Source organism: Panthera tigris, chromosome B1 (genome assembly GCF_018350195.1).
Source record: "Panthera tigris isolate Pti1 chromosome B1, P.tigris_Pti1_mat1.1, whole genome shotgun sequence".
NCBI lineage: Eukaryota > Metazoa > Chordata > Mammalia > Carnivora > Felidae > Panthera > Panthera tigris.
The window spans coordinates 149,156,412-149,181,257 of record NC_056663.1 but is presented as its reverse complement, the minus strand read 5'-3'; the positions used below and the strand labels follow the sequence as shown (position 1 = coordinate 149,181,257).

At 37.0% G+C, this 24,846-nt stretch overlaps 2 protein-coding genes and 1 long non-coding RNA gene across 6 annotated transcripts in view; 1 reads left to right on the top strand and 2 right to left on the bottom strand.

The window, feature by feature from the left end:
* Positions 1-6,174, bottom strand: part of UBA6 (ubiquitin like modifier activating enzyme 6) — a 90,012-nt gene extending 83,838 nt beyond the window's left edge. The window contains exons 1-2 of one of the 2 annotated variants that reach the window (XM_042984424.1): positions 6,072-6,174; positions 2,552-2,614 (exon numbers count right to left, since the gene is read on the bottom strand). In XM_042984424.1, coding sequence (XP_042840358.1) covers positions 2,552-2,614; positions 6,072-6,142 — 134 coding nt within the window. In that variant the 5' untranslated portion in view covers positions 6,143-6,174. The remainder of the gene's footprint in view (positions 1-2,551; positions 2,615-6,071) is intronic. The other variant, XM_042984425.1, reaches the window with a different exon arrangement.
* Positions 6,175-6,270: 96 nt separating this feature from the next.
* LOC122238024 overlaps positions 6,271-24,846 on the top strand; it is a 19,335-nt gene continuing 759 nt past the window's right edge. Inside the window, exon 1 of one of the 2 annotated variants that reach the window (XR_006216975.1) lies at positions 6,271-6,346. This is a non-coding gene — a long non-coding RNA (uncharacterized LOC122238024). Of the gene's footprint in view, positions 6,422-24,846 lie in introns of both variants that reach the window. The other variant, XR_006216974.1, reaches the window with a different exon arrangement.
* Positions 22,590-24,846, bottom strand: part of GNRHR (gonadotropin releasing hormone receptor) — a 21,191-nt gene continuing 18,934 nt past the window's right edge. The window contains exon 3 of one of the 2 annotated variants that reach the window (XM_007086902.3): positions 22,590-22,876. In XM_007086902.3, the coding sequence (XP_007086964.1) occupies positions 22,632-22,876 (245 nt within the window). In that variant the 3' untranslated portion in view covers positions 22,590-22,631. The remainder of the gene's footprint in view (positions 22,877-24,846) is intronic. The other variant, XM_015539642.2, reaches the window with a different exon arrangement.

Sequence of the window (24,846 nt, the reverse complement as noted above, 5' to 3'; positions counted from 1 at the left end):
TGACAGCTGAGCCTGGAGACTGCTTCAGATTCTGTGTCCCCTTCTCTCTCTCTGCCTCTCCCCTGCTCACTCTCTATCTCTCTCTCTCTCAAATATAAATAAATATTTAAAAAATTTAAAAAAATAAATTTAAGACCTCAAACTATAAAATTTATGAAGAAAACATATGGGAAAAGTTTCTTAACACTGGTCTCGGCAAAAATTTCCTGGATATGATACCAAAGTACAGGCAATAAAAGCAAAAGTAGACAAGTGTGACCACTTTACACTAAAAAGCTTCTGGGCAGCAAATGAGACAATCAACAAAGTGAAAAGGCAAACTACAGAACGGGAGAGAATATCTGCAAACCATATATCTGATAAGAGATTAATATCCAAATTATATATGGAACTACAACCCAATAGCAAAAACACTCTCAAGGAGTCTGATTAAAAAACGAGCAAGGACTAGAACAGATACTTCTCCAAAGATACACAAATGGCCAACAGGATACAAAAAGGTGCTCAATATCACTAATTGTCAAGGAAATGCAAAACCATAATGAGATATCACCTCACATCTGTTTGGATGGCCATTATCCAAAAACAAAATGCCAGGAAATAACAAGTGTTGGTGAGAATGTGGAGAAATTGGTATCCTTGTGCACTGTTGGGTTGGTAGGAATGTAAAATGGTCCAACTGCTATGAAAAACAGTATGGAGGTTCCTCAAAAAATTACAAACAGAAATACTTTATGATCCAGCAATACCTGATCATAAATAAACTGTTACATGCTGTAATTTTCAGTCAAGCAAACTGCAGCCTACTTACACAATGTTGCAAATGGAAAATTTTATCTCTGGTTTACTGAAAATTATGTTCATTAATCAGCCATTACAGGATTAGAGGGATACAAAAAAGTTTCACAAAGATTATAACTAAATAATGAATAAAATTAACCAATGCTATCTTAAGAAGCTGCCATTTGTTATCGTGAGAATGTGATCAAAAGGATATTAAGAATATCATAATTACAGATTAAGACTCCAAACTTAAAGTGATTTCTAAACTACTGTATATTATAATCAGGAAACTGCATGGTAAAGTAATTTTCACATAAGCAAAATTAAGTCCAGTCTTACCTCTTTTTCTAATTGCAAAACAGTAATGGAAATTAACATACTAGGATGTACATATCAGTTCCTCCTAAAATGCTAGAAACTGACTCTGCATCCCACATAAAAACAATACAAAAAAGAATTTAAAATACATAATAGCTTATTGTACCAAATTCTATTTACATAAAATCTATCTACATAATCTATTTCTTCATACAGAAGAAAATCTAAAAACTTTTAAAGTACCTTCCATACAAAAAGATTATACTATCTTCCATACAAACAACTTGACGTATTTAAAAAAAAAAATCTTAGAAGTAATAGCAATTTAGGGGCAACTGGCTGACTCAGTCAGAAGACCATTGGACTCTTGATCTCAGGATCCAGAATTCAAGCCCTATGTTAGGTGTAGATATTACTTAAGTAAGTAAATAAAAAACTAAAAAAAAAAGTGATAGCAATGTATACATATTTTAACTTCTCTTTAATTCTGATAAAAGTATTTTGATTTCATGAAAAGGTATGCTAAAAAAGAATCTCACTAAATTCCACTCAAATCACAGTTCTTTAAGCACATAGTACTTCTTTGCTGTCTATACAGTGCAAACATGCAATGTTGTTAATGAGACTACACTGAAGTAAAAATAATCTCTAGATGTTACTATATAACTCACATAAAATGGATTGTTTTTCGTTAGATTCCTGCATTATCAAGAACATAATAAATATGTACTCCTGTCCAAAAACAAGAGGTATATTTTATAGTGGATAACAAAATCATTCTTTTTTTTTTTTTTTTTAATATTTATTTTTCAGAGAGGGAGAGAGACAGAGCATGAGTAGGGGAGGGGCAGAGAGAGAGGGAGACAGAATCTGAAGTAGGCTCCAGGCTCTGAGCTGTCAGCACAGAGCCCAATGTGGGTCTGTGGGTGGGAACCCACAGACCATGAGATCATAACCTAAACTGAAATCAGACTTTTAACCGACTGAGCCACCCAAGCACCCCTCTTTTTTTTTTTTTTTTTTTAATTTTTATTTATTTTTGAGAGGGAGACAGAGCGTGAGCAGGGGAGGGGCAGAGAGAGAGGGAGACACAGAATCTGAAGCAGGCTCCAGGCTCTGAGCTGTCAGCACAGAGCCTGACGCCAGGCTCTAACTCACAGACCCCGAGATCATGACCTGAGGTGAAGCTGGACTGACTGAACCACCCAAGCATCCCCAAAATCATTCTAAGTCATATTACCTAAACCTAAAGGAACTGAGATTTAAATATTAATCAAGCTTTCAGACTGCAGAAAAGAAAAATCAGACAAAACGCTAATTTTACCTTCAGAGAACTCTTGGGATATTTATAAAACTCTGCATAGGTTTAATGGTATTTTCAAATAGAGTATTCCATTACTTTAGAACAACAAATGAGGAAAGTAAGTTTCAGTTTCCATAAGGTTCTCACCTGTATAATGCATCATCAATCTCCACAGATTCTGCTGACATGATGGGCAAATTTGTATTGGTACTGAAAAAATAAAACACAACTTATAAGAGCAAGTTCCAGTATTTAATATTCACGTTCTGTAATCTAATATTCAATTATACATGGCAGTTACTAAAGAGGATTTTACAAACCAGATATATATTTTATTTTCCACTCCTTTATTTCCATTTAAAAAATAGGTGAAAATTAAATTCACTGAATGTCTATTCTGTGTGTATTGTAAAATTATAGCCTATAGTTTTTATTCTCAGGTGTTATCAGATATTGTTTTACATATATTCTGATGAATCTGTATTTTCTGAAGTTTGTTGGGAGTGCCCCATATACCTTCTCTAATAAACACACTCTGTCTAGATAATCTTGTTCAATCCATATATGGAATTTACCAGATACTGAGGATATCTAAACTTATTTTTCCACGTTTGACATCTTTTCTGGCATCCAAATTGTCCACACCTGCTAGAACAATCTCTCTCTTCTGATGTTTAATCGGTTTCATGAACATAACAAGCCCCAAACAGAATTCAATTTCCCTGTTTAATCTATTCCTCCCCAATCTCTGCCAACTCAATTTCTGGTATCACCATTTACTCATTTGCGCAGGCCCAGACTCTAGAGATCTTAACTTGTTCCCTCATTTCTCCATCTGCATGCTGGTACAATCTCAGGCCAAACCATCGTCGTATTTCATCTAAACTACTTCAAACGCCTCCTAACTAGTCTCTCTAGTGCTTCCATTGCCCTCCCCCTTCAGTGTATTCTCCATATAACAACCTAAATTTTTTAGAATGTAGTCAGATGTTACTCCTGGACTTAGAACTATTCTTAAGTAACTCTACTTTCTAAATAAAATTGAAACACATTACCATGGTCAAAAGGGTCTAGGTGTTCTGTCTCCCAATTATCTCTTCAATTACAACTCCCACTACTTTCCCACACTGGTCAACTTGCTATTCCTCCAAAAAGTCAAGCATGTTTTTATACTTCACTTCAGTGAAACTAAAAGTCACTAAAAAGTCACTTCAGTTTTTATACTTGCTTTTTCCTCTGCTTGGAATGTTCCCCCTTTAGATCTCTGAATGGCTGACTCTTATCACGTAAGCCTCGACTAAAATACTGCCTCGCAAATATTACATAGACGAGTCCTGATCATCCTTTCAATGAAATGCCTCCCATTCTCCTTAGGTCACCTCCTAACTCACTAACCTGCTGTATGTTCTTCAAATTACTAATTGTTTACTGTCTGCCTTCCCCAAGAGAATGTATGATCTGTTAAGAATTCACTAATGTATTCCAAATACCTAAAACTGTACCTGGCATTTAATAATAATTTAAGAGCACTGTGTCACACATGGTTTTAAGTGCTTTAGATGTACTCAGTTAACCCTTACAACAACTTTATAAGATCGGCACTATTACCATCTCCGTTGAACAGAGGAAAAAAACTGAGGCTCACAGAAGTTTATTTAATATATGTGCTACCAAAGCGAGCACTCACAGAAGTTTATTTAAATAACCCATCTGAGGTTCCAGAGCAGGTAAATGGCAGAGCCAGAACCTGAACCTACGTAGTCTAGCTCTTGACCACCATGCTATACTCCCTACTGCATCTCAAAGTACGCACAAAGAAAGCACCCAAAATGTATCTGTTGAATGAATTTTAAAAATTAAAAAAAAAGGGGGTGCCTGCTTGGCTCAGTTGGTAGAGCATGCAACTCTTGATCTCAGGGTTGTGAGACCAGGCCCCACACTGGGTACAGACATTACTTAAGGAAATTAAAGCACATTTTTTAAAACAAGCATACTAGCATGATAAGATATACTTATGCATCATTTTCCACAGCTCATCCCGACTTTTTCACAGCATGGCATACAAAGAAAAATGAAAACAGGATGAACCCTGGGAAATAGGAATGGCTCCCAAGCAAAGGAAACCAGCCTGGGGCATTTTGGCCTGAGCCACAGTGACAGCTAAGATCAATTATCATCTTGGCAAAAAGTAAATCCTTTCCAGGTTCTGGGAAACTCTATCAATTACAGGATTCTAAAAATCATGTGAAAACACAAAACTGAGGTTTTGGAATCCAAATTTCTAAGCCTGGTACTGATATACAGGCCAAAGGATTTGTAAATACAGTTAATCAAAATGTTATCATTTATCTTACCAAACACTGATTGGTATTATCAAAAGATACCAGCTTCTAGCTAAGTTATACATGGATAACTATTAGAAATATTCCTGATTGCAATTATGAACACAAACCAGGAGACAGCTGTGTTTAAGAGATCACCTACCTAATAAAAACACACACATACAAAATATGTTCTTTTGGCAGAGTGATAAAATATGAAAATAAACAAAATTTCTCATTTCACAGTTTTCTTATCCCTAGCTGCCTTCCCTGCATGGAGGACAATGGTCTAGTGGGTAGAGCTCTTAAGTAAACATGAACTCCTTTCTAACCAGCTTTGTCACTTAATGATATATGACTAGCACTGATTTTTCAGAAAATTCTGCTTTACTCGAATGTTTCAAAAATCATTTTTGTAATAAGATCTATATGGCAACCAAAAATCCTTTTAAATAAGGGGAGATTTTGTTTGTATTACATAATTTCCCTCAAGTAAATGTGGCAATGCTGGCAACTGCAGGTAGTATGGTACCGAAAACATCCCTTCAATCTGAACCGGCGAAAAAGCTACAGGTTTATGGACAGGCTCCCATTAGCTCAAAATCATATATCCATCACTTCTCTCTTTGGAATATTGTATTCTGGTGGAGGGCAGTATATAACTAACGGTTTTATTAATTACGAGGTAACTGAAACAGGAACCATACGAACATTTCCCCCGATTTTGCTGGAATGTTAGAGACGTGAAACAAACAAACAAACAAACACCAACTAGGGAATAAGTAACTCGTACGTTTTTCCCTGGATTTTTTTTTTTTTTTTAACTGTAGTGAACACAAGACTCCGGGTGTCCTGACTGGCACTGATTCATCATTACCAAGTTCCCTCTGGTAACAGTTTTCAAAGGAGGATCTCAGTGCGGGATCGCCCACAGTGGCGCTCTTAGCTTTCATTTCACCGAAAGGTTGGGGGAAACGTGTTTGGCAGCAGGGCTGTGAAAGCTCACACCAAGCGACCCGGGCCAGAACTCTCGGCGGGCCCTCTCCACTCCACTCCACCCCCGCCCCACGTCCGGTGCATGGGAGAATGGCAGACCCCCGACTGGAACTGAGGGGCGAAAGGACCGAGAGTTGGCCTTTCTCCTCAGAGAAGCCGGGAGCCGCCGAGGTCTAAACCCAAGGCGCCACACCCACCCCGCGCGCTCCCCTCGCCTCCCAGGGCCGGTTCTGCCCGGCTCCGCGGCCTCGCGCGCGCTCCCTGGCCGCCCGAGCGGGAGCAGCAGAAAGCCGGCGCCCGGCTGCCGCCTGCCACCCCTCGATGCTTCGCGCTCACACTCATCTTCTTACCTGCCGGCCACCCAGGAAGAGCAGGACGCCTCTTCCTCCCGAGCTGCGACTACCGACTCGGATGCCTCCATCTCCTCCAAGAGTCGCCGCCGCCGCTGGCTACGGGTAGGCAGGGAAGGGGGCGGGACCGCGAGGTCAAGGGGCGGACGGTGACATCACCGGAGGGGGCGGGGCCGGAGAGCGTGCCGCCGAGCTGAGCCTTCCCGTCAACCCCAGGGACGTCCTGGTTTCCGGTTTGGGTGTGGCCGCCAGGAAGAGGATCGGCCTTGCGGCAGGTGGGTGTAGTGAAAGGCTCTGCTGCGACTGAGGATTCTGCAGTTCTAAATGAGCTGAAACACTGAAGTTATGAGGTAACCTTGGCTCTGTAGCAAGGCACAGAGGTTCCAGTAGCTAGCGAAGTGATAGCTTTAAAAGATTGAAAGTTTGTAGTAAGTAGTTCCAGATTTTCAGGATTTCTGGAATTCCATTTTAAGACGTTATACTTTTAACAAATAATTTTGGGCTTCTGCTACAAGCCAGGCACGTTAACTGATTTAATGGAGTCGTGATTTTAAGAGCAATGAATGACATTGTCATCCAGTTTGCCTCCACTTTATGAGTGAGGGAAAGGAAATTGCAGACGGCATGAGTGACTTGGTCAAGGTCACAGACTGTCAAGATAAAGTACTAGAACACATGTCTAAGTACTTCTAATCCTTTTTCATTTGGTTCCCCTTTCACCTTTCTTAGAAAAGAAGAATTAGTAGGACTCAGCATTAGGTAGGATTTGTCTTTCATTGTAAATAAACGGAATATTTGAAGAAGTAGCTAGAGGATTTTGAAAGTTAACATATACTTTGACTTTATATCATTTTCTGTGATGTATGATACTTTTACTTAATTAGAATTTCTTCCTCTCTAGTGTGGACGGAGGATCCAGGCAAAACTGCATTATCCTTTGTGCCTCTTTACTCTCATTTCAAAATTTAACATTTCCAAATACCTGGAACTTCATACTACTGACCTATGGCATCATTCAAGTTTCTTAATCCAGTTGTGTACCTTTTCTACACAATCATTAAAAGGAACTTGGTCTACCTCTCATTCTTTCAAGGTTCTACTCTAGTAACTAAGTTTAGTACTATGTTTATGGTAAATTGTTATACAGAAAAAGAAAATGAATAGCCTGAATTTCATGTGCAATCCACATTTCTTTACATTTTAATATCCCTTAAGTTGGAATGTTGGAAGTCAAATAGCTATGTCCTGGTTAAGGAGATTATAGGGAATGCATTACACTGCTTTCTGGCTCTCCTGAAAACAATGGGCTAGTATCTAGTTAATGTGTATTTAGGGGTTGGGTCCTGCCTGTGCTCAAGAATTCCTTAGACAATGTTAGCTATGGACTATCTTGTCGTGTTCTCCATCTGTTTTCAGCATCTGCTCTTTTGTAGTCTTGGGAATGCCTTGTAGTTTTTGTGTTTGTTTTTGTTTTGCATGCTTTCTATATGTTCTAACTGGCAGGTAGCCACTGACATATTGCACAATGTTTTCTTTATAATGTATGCCTAATAAATACAGGAGCTTGAGAGCAGCTTGGGGAGTCTTTCCTTAGCCTCCCTCTCACCTCTCTTGAATTGCTTGGCGTCTTGAGTAAACGTTTCTGCCACCCTTGGCATTGCTGGACAAAGCCAGAAGCTGAACCCACAGTGGAATGTAATTTTTCCTTTTTCATCAATACAGAAAATAATGGTAAATTTGAGATCATCTTAGATATGGCAAAATACAGTGTGAATTGTTTCAAATATATAGCAAATACCCCTATTTAACAGAATTTAATATATTGTTACATTTGCAAAATAGGAGAAAACTGGATAATCACTAGACTTTTGACATTGAAACTTTTTTGCCAAAAGAAAGTGGAACAATATATTTAGGATGCTCAAGGGTAAAATATGGACTAAAGATTTTATATCCAGCAAAAGCAACTCTCACGTACAAAGTGTATAAACTAATATCAACACTTGATATTGTATCAATATTTGATGAGACTATCGTTGTCATGAACGCTTCCTGAAGAATTACTAGAGAATGAGCATCAGACAACCAAAATGAGTAGGGAAACATCAACCTAAGGATTGGCTCATGTTCTTTACAGGAAATCATAATCTGTTATATGCCTTAGCTTTTGTGTTCCTTCTAGTTTATTCTTTTTTTTCTTTTATAATGTTGATATAATATTACTGACTATATTCATTATGATGTACTGTTCATCTCTGTGACATATTTATTTTATAACTGGAAGTTTGTACCTCTTAATTCCCTTCACCCATTCTATGCATCCCACTTACCCCACTTCCTGTTTTTTCTTTATTATTAATTCTCCTGAGGTCTGGCACCCCATTTGTGAGTTTTTCTCCATTTTTGTTGAGGTAATTGACAAAATTGTAAGATACTTAAAGTGTACAATGTGATGATTTGATATTAATAAAAATTGTGAACGGATGCCTGCCATGGAGTTGAGTTTTTCTAATTCTGAATCATATTGTTCTTTCCTACTTTGTATCTTTTTTGTTTAGTTAGCTTAAAAATAGTAACTTACAGGGGCACCTGCAGGTCGTGATCTCAAGACCACAATCCCAGGGTTGTGAGATGGAGCACCATAGGGGCTCTGTGCTGGGCATGGAACCTGCTTGGGGTATTCTCCCTCTCCCTCACCTCCCCCTCAAAAAAATTAAAAATAGTAACTTACAAGTTCTGATCTATTTTTGTGGTACATCTTTCAGATATGTTTTCATTATATATAATGATGATGTTATGCTCCTTATTCTCTTTTTAAATAATAGTTTTATATAGTATTTGAACTTGATACTTTTTTGTTGATTTTTTTTTAATTTTTTTTTAACGTTTATTTATTTTTGAGACAGAGAGAGACAGAGCATGAACGGGGGAGGGTCAGAGAGAGGGAGACACAGAATCTGAAACAGGCTCCAGGCTCTGAGCTGTCAGCACAGAGCCCAACGCGGGGCTCGAACTCACGGACCGCGAGATCATGACCTGAGCCGAAGTCGGCCGCTCAACCGACTGAGCCACCCAGGCGCCCCTGTTGTTGATTTTTATGTGAAATTATTATCCTGAACTTTTAGTATGAGGCAGGCTTCCTCGTCCAAGAAGCCTAAATCCATCATTAAAAAAAAAAAAAAAAAAACAACCCTGTATTTCAAGAAAGTCAGTTTTCTGGTTCATTGCAAGGAAGGAGTCCACATTCCAGAACTATGGGATGCCTCACCAAACAAAGGAGAATATATATTTATTATAGGAATTTGGGGAAGTGTGGAGTTTAGGAGAAATTAAAGAAGTGTTTTGTAGGCTCAAAAGAAAGTGAGGCTGTTTGTAAAGGTGTCTAAATTAGGTCTGGACTCCATCATAGATTCCAGGTGCTATTTTCTTGAAAATTGGAGCTAACATAGATGTGTCATGTATCCACATAACTGTTTTCTGAAGTTCTGTCCTAGGGTTGAAAGTAGAGCATGCTTCTCTGTTAAGTGATTTAGATCATCACCAAGAGTAGGATATTTTAATCTTAATGAATTGATTTCAAAGAACAAGGTTTTTGACACTCTGATTTTAGAGAAAAGGATTCTTTGTGAGTAAAAAATGTGGCAGTTAACTAAAGTTGGAAATTTTTGTGACACTTTGCAGCATGTTTTTGAGAAAAATATTATCTTCTGTTAATTTTACAGCTTACTTTATCTGTGTCTGTTATCTATATCTGATGAATGGCAAGGCAGATTTTTACTTTCTTAGTCCAAGTTTATCTTTTCTTTCTCACAGCTTTCAATAAAACTTTTCTAACTTCAAAGAGCTCTCTTTTCTGTGAAATGTTAAAAAAAATATGGTGGTTTCAGTTCTGTGATTTCCTGGCTCACTTCCCTTCTCAACTTTGATCTGTCAAAGACCCACTGTCTCTTTCCTTTATTTCTGTTGTTCATGTGGCACATATATATTCATAGATGTATGTATGAATGCATAGTTATGTTCCAAAGGTGTAGCACAATAATTTTATTTTAAATATTTATTTTGGTGTAATATTAGAAATTTAGAATTAGAAAAGTTGCAAAGGTAAGGCAGAGAATTTTTGTGTACACTTTACTCAGCTTCCCCTAAAGATAACATCCTCCATAACCGTGATACATTTGTCAAAGAAATTAGTATTGGTACAATACTATTATATAACTATATACTTTATTTTGATTTCACCAGTTTTTCACAAATGTCACTTTTTTTCAGTTCTGGATCCAATCCATGATACAACAATGCGTTTAAAAGCTCCCCATCTTGATCATTATATAGGTGTACATTGTAATGAATATCTTCCTGAAAACTTAATGCCAATTGGCTTTCTGTAAATCAAATAGTTCACATCATAAATGGTAAAGATAACATCTATGTTGTGTTTTATAATTACAGAGCTTATTTACATGCACTTTTTCACCTTATGGTCCTAAGTTATTGAATATTAGCAAAGGAAAGATACTTAATAGTCATATACATGCACAGCCTTATAGTTTTTCCAAGGATGACTCAAAATGGTTAAATGTCTTGAATCAATTCACATCATTGGAGGTGAAGGGTCAAGACTAGAACCTAATTTTATTTCTAATTTATTCATTTGGTATTTTCCTAATATATTATGCCAAGATTCCCAAAATTGGAACAGTTGTTTCATGATTATCAGAAAGAATAGGAAATACTCAGTCCCCGGGTCAGGTCTCCATGAACATAGTTGGAAAGCAGCCAACCTCCTGAATTCTGAGGCAAGCTTCTTTGCCCAAAGGTGTTGCAGTAACATTTGAACTGGCTCGAAGGTAACTATATAGAAGAACCCAGAGGAATTCCTTTGTGAAGGAAATAAGCCTTTTCAAAATGTGAATAATTATTCTCTTAAATGCTGTATGAGTTAGGATATGTGCATATCAGATTTTCCTGAAATATTTTAAAAATATTGCCTACAGAGCAGTAGACAAATCATAGATTAACAGCTGAAATATAATTTTGCAAGACTATTTTCTGGTTTGATTTAACTACTTATGCAATAGTGACTGGAAATAAAATGTAATAAGTGATGCTCCTAAGTTTAACCTTCTGCTATTATTGATAGAAAACAGATGACAAACCTAAAAATCCCTAAGTGGGGCTCCACATCCTTGTGGCTTTCTAGACAATATACTGTAAACACATCAGGTTCCTCCCAAATTGGAGGATAAAGGCACCTCCATAAAAAGCCCTTTTGTGACAGAAGACATTCAGAGCCCTATTCCAGAGATCCAAATTCAACCACAGTGACTGTTCACCATCAGACACAGTGGCTTCCTGAACTATGTTGTCACATTTATACCTTTTCTTCTTGACTGAAACAATGTCAGATCCTCCTCCTTCTCATCTTTGACTTGTTTTCTCATCTTTGATTTGGTAGCTAGAAACTTTAGCCCTGCAGCTATCAAACTTCACACACATCAGAATTACCTGACTTGCCAGTTAAGGCACAGATTGTTGGACCCCACAATTTCTGCTTCGGTATGCCTGGGCAGGGCCTGAGAATTTACATTTCTAACAAGTTCCCTGATGATGTGTGTGCTGCCAGACCTATGACCACATTTTGCACTGCTCTACCCTGCTTCCTCTAACTCCTGCTTTCTACATGTGTGTGTAGGCCAACACACACACACACACACACACACACACACACACACACACACCCTTACATGGTAGGGAAGATAGACAAACCAAGAATCCCTAGTTCTGAGTCCATATATATATTAGGTAGAAGAGAAGGAACACAAAATGAAACTGAGAAACAACAGTGAGTAAGATAGGAAGAAAACTAGGGAGGCATGGTTTCAGAGAACTAAGAAGAGTGTCTCAGCTAGGAAGTTAATAGGTGTAGGATTTCATCACTGTCCACTTCCACTCAAGATGCTGGGCTTTCTCCTCAAGTTCTTAAAAAATTACCCCTTTTCCCTTTCAGGGGAATTAAAAATGTACTAGACTGATGAAAAGTGGAATTTCCACACAGAATGGTTATTCAGATGGGGGCTCAGCACTGCTTTAGTACAGTGACTGTTTTCTTTTTTTATTATGATGATTATTATTTTTTAATTTACATCCAAGTTAGTTAGCATACAGTGCAATAATGATTTCAGGAGTAGAATCCAATGATTCATCCTCTACATATAACACCCAGTGTTCATCCCAACAAGTATCCTCCTTAATGCTCCTTGCCCGTTTAGCACATCCCCCCTACCCACAACCCCAGCCAGTGCCCTCACTTTTCTCTATACTTAAGAGTCTTTTATGTTTTGACCCCTCTCTGCTTTTATATATTTTTTTCTTCCCTTCCCTTATCTTCATCAGTTTTGTATCTTAAATTCCACATATAAGTGAAATCATATGATATTTGTCTTTCTCTGACTGACTTATTTTGTTTAGCATAATACCCTTTAGTTTCATCCACGTTGTTGCAGATGTCAAGATTTCATTCTTTTTGATTGCCGAGTAATACTCCATTTGTGTGTGTGTGTGTGTGTGTGTGTGTGTGTGTGTGTATGTATATATATATATACACATATATATATACACACATACACATATATATATATACACACACCACATCTTCTTTATCCATTCATCTGAAAATGAATATTTGGGCTCTTTCCATATCTTGGCTATTGTCAATAGTACTGCTATAAACATTGGGGTGCATGTGCCTCTTCAAAACGGCACACCTCCATCCTTTGGTTAAATACCTAGTAGTGCAATTTCTGGGTCATAGGGTAGTTCTGTTTTTAATTTTTTTCGGGAACCTCAGTACTGTTTTCCAGAGTGGCTGCGCCAGTCGGCATTACCATCTGCAGTGCAAAAGGGATCCTCTTTCTCTGCATCCTTGCCAGCATCTGTCATTGCCTGAGTTGTTAATTTTAGCCATTCTGGCTGGTGTGAGGTGGTGTTTTATTGTGGTTTTGATTTGTATTTCCCTGATGGTGAGGATGTCGAGCATTTCTTCATGTGTCTGTTAGCCATCTGGATGTCTTCTTTGGAAAAGTGTCTATTCATGTCTTTCGTCCATTTCTTCACTGGATTATTTGTTTTTTGGTTGTTGAGTTTGATAAGTTCTTTATAGATTTTGGATACTAACCCTTTATCTGATAGGTCGTTTGCAAATATCTTTTTCCATTCTGTCAGTTGCCTTTTAGTTTTGCTGATTGTTTCCTTTGCTGTGCAGAAGATTTTTATCTTGTTGAGGTCACAATAGTTCATTATTGCTTTTGTTTCTCTTGCCTCTGAAGACATGTTGAGTAAGAAGTTGTTGTGGCTGAGGTCAGAGAGGTTTTTGCCTGCTTTCTCCTCAAGGATTTTGATGGCTTCCTGCCTTACGTTAAGGTCTTTCATCCATTTTGAGTTTATTTTTGTATGGTGTAAGAAAATGGTCCAGGTTCATTCTTCTGCATGTTGCTATCCAGTTTTCCCAACACGATTTGCTGAAGAGACTGTCTTTATTCCATTGGATATTCTTTCCTGCTTTGTCGAAGATTAGTTGGCCATACGCATGTGGGTCCATTTCTGGGTTCTCTATTCTGTTCCATTGATCTGAGTGTCTGTTTTTGTGCCAGTATCCTACTGTCTTGATGATTACAGCTTTGTAATACATCTTCAAGTCCAGGATTGTGATGCCTCCAGCTTTGGTTTTCTTTTTCAGGATTGCTTTGGCTATTCGAGGTCTTTTCTGGTTCCATACAAATTTTAGGATTATTTGTTCTAGCTCTGTGAAGAATGCTGGCGTTATTTTGATAGGGAGTGCATTAAATATGTAGACTGCTTTGGTAGTATTGATATTTTAGCACTATTTGTTCTTCCAATCCATGAGCATAGAATATTTTTCCATTTTTTGTGTCTAACTTCTTTCATAAGCTTTCTGTAGTTTTCAGTGTATAGATTTTTCACCTCTTTGGTTAGGTTTAGTCCTAAGTATTTTTGGTTTTTGGTGCAATTATAATGGGATGGATTCCTTGATTTCTCTTTCTGCTGCTTCATTATTGGTGTATAGGAATGCAACTGATTTCTGTGCATTGATTTTAGATCCTGTGACTAGGATAAATTCATGGATCTGTTCTAGCAGTTTTTTGGTGGAATCTTTTGGGTTTTCCATATAGAGTATCTTGTCATCCATGAAGAGTGAGTTTGACTTCCTCCTTGCCGATTTGGATGCCTTCTATTCCTTTGTGCTGTCTGATTGCTGAGGCTAGGAATTCCAATACTATGTTGAATAACAGTGGCAAGAGTGGACATCACAGTTGTGTTCCTGACTTTAAGGGGGAATCTCACAGTTTTTTCCCAGTGAGGATGATATTAGCAGTGGGTCTTTCATATATGGCTTTTATGATCTTGAGATATGATCCTTCTATCTCTACTTTCCTGAGGTTTTTTTTATCAAGAAAGGATGCTGTATTTTGTCAAATGTTTTCTCTGCATCTTTTGAGAGGATCATGTGGTTCTTGTCCTTTCTTTTATTATCACATTGATTGATTTGTGGATATTGAACCAGCCCTGCATCTAAGGTATAAATCCCAGTTGATCATGGTGAATAACTTTAAAAAAAATTTTTTTTAACATTTTTATTTATTTTTGAGAGGCAGAGAGAGACAGAGCATGAGTGGGGGAGGGGCAGAGAGAGAGGGAGACACAGAACCCGAAGCAGGCTCCAGGCTCTGCAAGGTCAGCACAGAGCCTGACGTGGAGCTCAAAGCCACCAACCACAAGATTATGACCTGAGATGAAGTCAGACACTTACCTGACTGAGCCGCCCAGGCTCCGCATAGTGAATAATTCTTTTAATGTATTGTTGCCTCCAGTTGGCTAGTATCTTGTTGAGAATTTTTGAATCCATGTTCATAGGGAAATTAGTCTGTAGTTTTCCTTTTTAGTGTGGTCCTTGTCTGGTATTGGAATCAAGATAATGCTGGCTTCATAGAGTAAGTTTGGAAGTTTTCCTTCCATTTCTATTTTTTGGAACATCTTTAAAAGAATAGGTGTTAACTCTTCCTTAAATGTTTGGTAGAATTCCCCTGAAAAGCCATCCAGCCCTGGACTCTTGTTTGTTGGGAGATTTTTGATTACTAATTCAATTTCTTTACTAATTATGGGTCTGTTCAAATTTTCTATTTCTTCCTGTTTCAATTTGGTAGTTTATATGTTTCTGGGAATTTGTCCATTTCTTCCAGATTGCACGATTTGTTGGCATATAATTGCTCATAATATTCTCTTATTATTATTTGTATTTCTGCAGTGTTGATTGTGATCTCTCCCTTTCATTCTTGATTTTATTTATTTGGGTTCTTTCTTTTTTCTTTCTGATCAAACTGGCGAGGGGCTTATCAATTTTGTTAATTCTTTCAAAGAACCAGCTCCTGGTTTCGTTGATGTGTTCTAGTGTTTTTTTGATTTCGCTAGCATTGATTTCTGCTCTAATCTTTATAATTTCCCATCTTCTGCTGGTTTTATCTTCCCTTCCTCATCTCTTCTAAAATCTTTATTTTAAAATCTAGATTGCCTTATAGAAGCATGGCTACGCCAGCTTTCTTTTGGCTACCATTAGCATGATACATGGTTCTCCATCCCCTTACTTTCAATCTGAGGATGTCTTTGGGTCTCAAATGGGTCTCTTGTAAATAGCATATAGATTGATCTTGGGTTTTTTTGTTTTGTTTTGTTTTGTTTTTAATCCAATCTGATACCCCATGTCTTTTGATTGAGCATTTAGTCCATTGACATTTAGAGTGAGTACTGGATGATATATTGTGTTGCCTGTAGAGTTGGAGTTCCTTGCAGTCTTCTCTGGCCCTTCCTAGTCTTTGTTGCTTTTGGTATTTTTTGCTTTTTTTTTTTTTCATCTTTTCTCCCTTCAGAAAGTCCCCCTTAAAATTTCTTGCAGGGATTTTTCAGTGGTCATGAACTCCTTTAGTTTTTGTTTGTCTGGGAAGCTCTTTATCTCTCCTATTTTGAATGACAGCGTTACTGGATAAAGAATTTTTGGCTGCATGTTTTTCTGATTCAGCATGTTGAATATATCTTGCCACTCCTTTCTGGCCTGCCAAGTTTCTGTGAATAGGTCTCCTGCAAACCTGATCTGTGTTCCTTATAGGTTAAGGAATTTGCTGCTCTCATAATTCTTTCCTTATCCGTGTATTTTGTGAATTTGACTATGATATGCCTTGTTGATGGTCAGTTTTTGTTGAATCTAATGGGAGTTCTCTGTGCTTCTTGGATTTTGATGTATGTGTCTTTCCCCAGGTTAGGAAAGTTTTACACTATGATTTGCTTACATAAACCTTTTACCCCTTTTCTCTCTCTTCATGTTCTGGGACCCCTATGATTTAGGTATTATTCCTTTTTAGTGAGTCACTAAGTTCTCTAATTCTTATATCATGGTATTTTGCCTTAGATTCCCTCTTTTTTTGATTCATTTTTCTCGTAAGTTTGTCCTCTATATCACTGATTCACTACTCTGTTTCATCCATTCTTGCTGCACTGGTATCCATTCAAGGTTGCCTCTCAGTTATAGCACTTTTAATTTCTTCCTGACTAGATTTTACTTCTTTTATCTCTGCAAAAAGGGAATCTATGCTTTTTTCAACCTAGTCCAGACATCTTGCTTATATCTGTTCCTGTTCTTTCTCTTGGGGTGAATTCATTCATTCAGGGATTATGGTAAATCACAACACAAAACTGGCATCAGGTTTCACTGCACCCTAGTGTCTTTGTTCCAATACCAGCAAACGTGAATATGTGCTCGGACCTTTGCCTGTGATGTGGCTGTACAGCCTCTACCAAATGCTTCTCTAGCAGGGGAACTGCTTCTTCCTGTGTGGCCTGTGGACCCCTCGATGTTGCTGCCCGTTCCTGGGGATTCACCCTTCCCACTGTAGCACACCAGGTATTAAGCTGTGGACTCAATACTGATTGCTCTCTCCTGTTTATAGCGTCCAAATGGTATTGAAACCCTCTCCTTTCTCCATTTTCCCTTTCTTCACTTGTGGGTGTTTCTACTCTTTCCCTTTCTCTTCAGCTACTTTCAGGGGGAATGTTTTTCCTGTACTCTCCCCCCTTTCTGTGACCTCTCTCCATAAAAACAGCTCCCTACCCTCTGTGGCTTCTCTCTCCCCCAGTTCACCTCTCTGTGCCATGTACCTATCGAGTTCACTTGTGGTTCAAGTTGTACAGACTGTTGTGTTAATCCTCAGATCAGTTTTCTAGGTGTGCAAAATGGTTGGTGCCAATCTAGTTGCATTTCAGGAATGAGCGAAGCAGAGAACTTCCATGCCGCTCTGCCATCTTGGCCCTTCCAGTGACAGTTTTCATGAATGATCAAGGGATGATGTGCAGCTATCAGAAAATGAAAGGACATCACTTGATAATGATAAGAAAAATGGGGGTGACTGGGAGGCTCAATCGGTTGAGTGTTTGACTTTGGCTGCAGTCATGATCGCATGGTTTGTGCATTTGAGCCTTGTGTTGGGCTCTGTGCTGACAGCTCGAAGCCTAGAGTCTGCTTCAGATTCTCTGTCTCCCTCTCTCTTTGCCCCTCTCCAATTCTGTCTCTCTCTCTCTTTCTCAAAAATAAATAAATATTAGAAAAATGATAAGAAAAACATCCAGGGCCTGAGGAGGGAACAGAATAAGTAAGGAATTTGGAGCTAAGTTTTATTAGCTTTTTGGGAAATATGCTTCAGATTGCCACATACTTAGCTATTAATTTATTTGACAATTATTTTCTGGATCTGAAGTATTTTCTGAATTTGAAAAATTTCTGAAAATTTCTTACCCAATGAAATGAATTATAAAAACAGACAAATAAAAAACAGGGACCAAGAGTTACCAAGAAAGTAAATAATTGGGCGGAAGCCACCCTGTACTTCTATTGAAGATTCCAACTAGTAGAGTTTAAAATGTTTGGATTTAGATTGTGAAAAACAATAAAATCTGTTCTTTCTCCTTAGGGCTACAGTTACTAGGCAATTACTATGCTCCAATAGCTGTATTTAGTCTTTAATGCTTTGTATTAAATTATGTGATTTAAATTTTATTGTATACATAATTTCAGTTTTATTTTACTAGTGGAATTTACTGCTATTTTCTGACCTCCACATTTCCCTTCTGCTCTCAGGAGAGAGACAGGAGATAGAGAGGCAGAGAGAGAATGAACTTCATTCTTTATTTTTGTTATCAGGTAGCTAAACATTCAGAGAAAAGAGCCCTGCTTCCCTAAAATGAAACATACCCTTAAGGTGTTTAAAGTAATCCCCCTCTCCTTTGCTCATGGTTGGGTTAGAACTGGTCATGTGTTACAGTTCTAGCCAATTTAAACAAATTTTTTTTAATGTTTATTCATTTTTGAAAGACAGAGAGAGATAGAGCACAAGCAGGGGTGGAGCAGAGAGAGAGGGGGACACAGAATCTGAAGCAGGATCCAGGTTCTGAGCTGTCAGCACAGAGCCCGACACGGGGCTTGAACTCATGAACCACGAGATCATGACCTGAGCCGGAGTCAGACATTCAACCGACTAAGCCACCCAGGTGCACTACAGTTCTAGCCAATTTAACAAGAAGTTGCTGAAAGTTCTGGGAAGGAAAAATGCTTGATGAGAAGCCATGCTTTCTTTCTGACTTGGAGGCTTAGAATGGTGACAACTAACTTCTAATCATGAAAGTAAAGCCTAGTGGAAGCAGAGAAAATAACTCAAAGCTCTGAATTCACCAATTCTACATGCTTACCTATGAACATCCTGTATTATGAGATGAAAACATGTCACTTCTGGTCTGACGTTTCTTATTACAGCAGAAAGCATTCTGACTGAAATAGTGATATGTAAAATTCATACAAACACACATATAACATTTATGATTTTTCTTCTCGTTGCAAAGTCTATCTATGTTCATTTGGGAAGTTTGGAATTATAGGAATTCACGAGAAAGATGATTTAAAAAAAAATCACTCAGGGATAAATATATCAATACATATATTCTTCTATTGTTTCTACACATGCATTCTACACATTCTACACATGCATCAGTAGAGAGCCTAATGTGGGGCTCAAACTCACAAACCATGAGATCATGACCTGAGCTGGAGTCAGATGCTTTAACCAACTGAGCCACCCAGGCGCCCCTAAATAAATTAATTTTAATTAGAGATTAAAGTCAACCTTACTCTTTTATTTAGTTTCCTATGGACACAATTTATACTAAGTAGACAAGCTCAAGAAATTGGTTCAACATTTGAAAGTAGGCTAAAGGTAAAATAGATGAAATTCTAAATGTATTTTAACTGAGATAATATAATTATGGTACCCACTCCTCTTCCAGTATTTTTTTTTTCTTTCTTAGCTGTTATAGTTCTGTTTCTTAGGCTGAAATTGAATTAGTGCAGTCTTTTTTTTTTCCAATTCATTGTTAATTCATTTATGTCATTTCTTTAGTAAATTGAATTGCAAGAGGAAACCCAAATTGTAGCCAGGAGGAGACAACCAACATAGAATCTTAATTATCTGATACAGTGGATTCATTCTACAGAATATATCCTCTTTTCTTTTTTTCTTTTTTTTTTTTTACAAGGACTCCTCATCTCTTATGATGATTGGAGATAGAGTAAATAACTAAAGTACCAAATGTTGAATATTCTGTTGAATGGTATGTCTTTAATTTAAAGCCCCATTTACCTTTTATAGCTATACATTTTGTTTTAATGTTTGTTTATTTTTGAGCGAAAGACAGAGTGCAAGCATGGGAGGTGAGATAGAGAGGAAGACATGAAATCAGAAGCAGTCTCCAGGCTCTGAGCTGTCAGCACAGAGCCTGACACAGGGCTCGAACCCATGGACTGTGAGATCATGACCTGAGCCAAAGTTGGACACTTACCTGACTGAGCCACCCAAGTGCCCTGGGCTATAAATTTTAATTTAAATCCATATTCATATTATAATTTATGGGCCACAATATTTGTATAATTTACTTCCTTCTGCAAAGTTTTTCATTACATATTGAGCCTTGAGAGATTTCTAAGTCTCAAATGGTAAGTAACCAAATTGAAACAATCCAGTTCAATATTAACATTACTATGCATGCATATAAACAAATGAATATGTTCTGAGACACTTTTATCATAATAAATTTCCTTATACAAAATCAATGAGGAATTCTTAATCTTTTTTGTCACATGAGCTCCTTTGGCTGTCTGGTTTGGCCTAGATAGCCCTTTCAGGATAATGTTTTTAAATTCATAAAATAATATAAACAGAAATAAAAGCAGTTGTATTGAAATACAGTTCTGTGCATGGACCATAGGTTAAAGACCCCTGCACCAAATTTTGAATAGCCCTTTAGCTAATGTATCAAAAAATGCCTGAGAACATATCTAAATAGAACAGTTTCTTAAACATCTAAGAGCAAAGCTAACATGTGTGTTCATTAAACACATGTCTAATAAAGCCCTTAAATTATATTGTGTATATACGTGTTGTTTTTGCCTTTAAATCTGGAAGTAAGAATTGTTATCAATTTAGGAATAAGTATATTATAAAGATTAAGGGAGAAGATTGGTTTTATTGTAACTTACAGATATTATTGTGTCATCTAGTAGAACCATAAAATCTTGATGTCAATATACATGCCTTAAAAGTTAACCTTGAGTATTTTAGCATGTTACAAATTTTGAGCCTTGCCCGATTCAACTGTAGAGTTCGTACATGGATTGATTAATTAAAGGTATGGGCTTAGTAAAAAAGAAGATATGAATGAAAGAGTAGAAGGAAGGAGGTCAATGGTAACAAACAGGATCAGTTGAAGTGGAATTAGAAAATAATGTGTGATTGGACACACACACACACACACACACACACAACTGCACTGAAAAGTATGTGTGAGCAGAAGAGCAAAATAAGTAAAGACCGTCATTAGTCTAATTAGTAATTTACTTTCCACAATTTCATGTGCACTGGAAATTTTGAAATTACATTTCATCTTTGAGTGGCACTAAATATCTCATATGAATGTAATGGTATTTTACCTATTTTTTCAAAAGTTTATTTATTTTGAGAGAGAGAGAGAGCGCGCGTGCGCTCACATGACCAGGGGAGATTAAGAGAGAGAGGGAAAGAATCCCAAATAGGCTCTGCACTGTTAGTGGGGAGCCTGATGCGGGGCTTCATCCTACAAACCAGGAAATAATGACCTGAGCCGAGATCAAGAGTTGAGTGCTTAACCAACTGAGCCACCCAGGTGCCCCTATTTTACCTATTTTTAAAAAAGAAATTAAATGGTACCTGAATTACTTTAAAGTCCCTTATAAGCTTTTCTCATAATGTATATTAGAGTCTCATAATTTTTATCCTTTTCCTTCTTTAATGGAACATAGAAATAGGCCTGAATAAAAAGAGGTATTGTGCCCACATATTTTGAAAATGATACCACTTAATGTGAATATCAGTAGGTGTTAGTTACACATTTACAGAGTTTTTCTTTATCTATTTTCAATACTTTGTTGGCTCCGTTGACTTGTATATATTGAAACTGTAATTTTCAGTGTTCCTCTGATGTATCAAGTATCTTTTCACTTGTGCATTTGATTATTTATTTTTCTTAGTGACTTGTGGATTATAGATTCAGTAAAATCGGAAGATAGAAAAAAATCTCTCCTATTAAAACAGAGGGCATATTATGTATAAGACATGATCAGTATAGGTCTCTTCTTGATTGTATTTAAAAACAGTGTTATATTAGTACAATTACCACAAACTCCACTGATTATGCAGCCTAGAGGAATGTTCTAACCCCTGTCCAAATATGAATCCTTCTACACTTGCCGTTTCTATGAAGGCACTTCATGCTGTCTCAAGACCGGGATGAAGGAGAGCTACTTGTAAGTCTTGTCAGGTGGTTGGAATGGATGGTGGGTTGGTTGCTGAATAATTCAAACTTCAGATGTTTTTGGAATCAAAGAAAAAATTAGATCCATTGCACTTTTTTTTTTTAACCAGAGGAGGGAAGATTGATCTTATGGGCAGGGGAAATACTCTGTCTGTGCTTTGCATATTATTGTAGTATAAGATATAATTGCTGCTAAGCCCTTGGAATAAAACTCTCAAAGGCATGCCTAGGTTAAGACTGTGCTGTGGTTTCTGAGCCTTACTTTTTGGAATCTCTTTGCCTTAGGCCATGGCTCTTTTAAAAATTTACACATTATTAGGGAGAAAATGATAAGAAATCTATATAACATAGGAGTTCAGAAAGGGCAGAAATTAGTTCAGTTTATGATTATGAGGTAATATTTTATTTTTCTTGAATTTTCTTTTTCTTTGTATTTTTTCTTTATATTTGAATTTCTGACAATGTGATGTCTAAAAGAATAAGAATGTTAACATTAAACTCTGTTTTTATATAAAAACGCTGCAACCTTTGTGTTTATTATTCTCATTTGATGAAATTCACTACCATGCTCTTCTTCACATGACTTCCTGCGTATTCTACCAATTACAGAGAGAAATATCCATATATAAGTGGATCAAAGCATGGATTTAAAAGAGCAAAAAGAAAGAAGAAGTGATTTACTGGATCTGACACCCTATTTAACATTTCAGGATCAAACCAGTACCAAATTCCTAGGACATAGTAGGGAGTCCAGCAGACAGTAAATGAAGTGGCAAATGCAACTGTCATCTTTAGGGTCCTCAGCCGAGCTCTTGGTATATTGTTCTTAGATTGATTCAGTTGTAATTCTGTGAGATAGAGAAAAAAGTAGGTGTTTAAAGACCAGTTTTATTATAAAACCAAAATGGACAAAAAAGGAAGAGAGAATCACTAATTCAAACTAATTACTGGAATAAGAACACATTTCCAATATTTTTAATAACGGTAATTTGTTTGAAAAGGATGTTAATGTTTCAGGTTTTCCACTGTTATGTCACATAATGAATAGAAAAGATTAAAGATGACAGTGCTCTTAAAAATAAGTTTCCATCAGGGGCACCTGGGTGGCTCAGTTGGTTAAGTGTCCAACTTTGGCTCAGGTCATGATCTCACCGTCTGTGAGTTCGAGCCCCGCATTGGGTTCTGTGTTGACAGCTCGGAGCCTGGAGCCTGCTTCGGATTCTGTGTCTCCTTCTCTCTCTGCCCCTTCCCAACTTGTGCTATGTCTCTATATGTCTCTCAAAAAATAAAATAAATGTAAAAAAATTTTTTTAAAGTAAGTTTCCACCAAACTAATTTGGATTTGAAGTGTGAAAGTACTCAAACTCTTAAAATATAAATTAAAAAAATATATAAACATAAAGTTGAGCTGAATTGAATTATCTGTTCACACAGCATTATACTTACTGAAATATCTCTGACAGTAAGGATAATGAGGATCACGCATGGATGAAAGTGTGTTGTCCAAGATTGTCTTTCTCAACCATGTTCTATGATATTCAAAAAAATTTCACTTTTCATACCAATGCATCACTTAAAGTTCGCAGGTGTGTGTGCGTGTGTGCATGGTGTATGTGGTGTGTGTGTGTCTGGGGGTATGTTGCCTGTGTGGTATATATGTGCTTACTGTATGGTGTGTGTGTGTTTTGTGTGTCTGGTGTGTGTGTGATACGTGTGGTGTCTGTGTGAAGTTTGCACCTTCTTGTTCATTGATCACAAAAGAGTGGAAATATGGAAGAAAACATTTATATGCATGATGTTTTAATTATAAAATCAATTTTTAACTAGAAATGTTAAAGTCGATAGTTCATTGAATACAGATTGGTTATAGATTTTTGTCATACAAACGTAATTACCGTTTACTCTGTACCTTGCTATGGACCTTGTTCTTTTCATACATTATTTCATTTAATCTTCAATATATGTAAACTTTAATGACATAAGTAATAAAAAAATCAGTAGGGATAAATACTTTAATAAAAAAAATCTTGGCTTAGCACGGGGGCTAGATTTGAAAAAATATTGATCCTCCTATAACACACTGTATTTCTCCCTCTTTTGAAATATCATCACATTTCATGATTGGTTTATTGTTTTACTATCTTTTCTGCTAGATGGTGGACTCCAGGAAAGTGGAATAGTTTACTGGCCTGTTTTATTCACCATGGTATCCACATCTATCATCATTTCTAGCAATATTGAGTAGTTAATACATACTGGTTGAGTAAATAAAAGATTAAGTAACTAAATCTATGTTAATAATATTTAACTATTGCCCTTTGCCTCTGCTGTTTTGTTTTTCTGCTTCTGCCTACCTCACGTTTCTTCAGATTCAGCCCTATTTGGGATCTATCTTCTTATTCTCTATGTGTCCTTAGATATCCCTTATAGAACTGAATTTCTCTAGGATAAGATTTTGAAGGCAAATTGTTTTTGTTGTTTTTGCAGTATACTTTTTAATAAGAATCAAATATCATTTTGTGCTGGGAACTGCCCAAGTTTCTATTATAGAGCATCACCATAATTATTTCCTTTAGAAAAAAATATGCTGAGAGTAATCACACTACAGTAATTAAGATGATTTTCCTATTAAGTTGTACCAGGTATAACTTACGCATTATGTCACTGATAACATGTCTTTTGGATGTTATGATGACATAGCCATGTTTACTTTGCAAATTCATAAATTTTAGTTTTTGGGAATGTACCAGATTACTGAAGCAAAAAAGGCACAACCACAGCTGTGAAAATTCAGATAAAAGTGTCAGTTACAACAGTA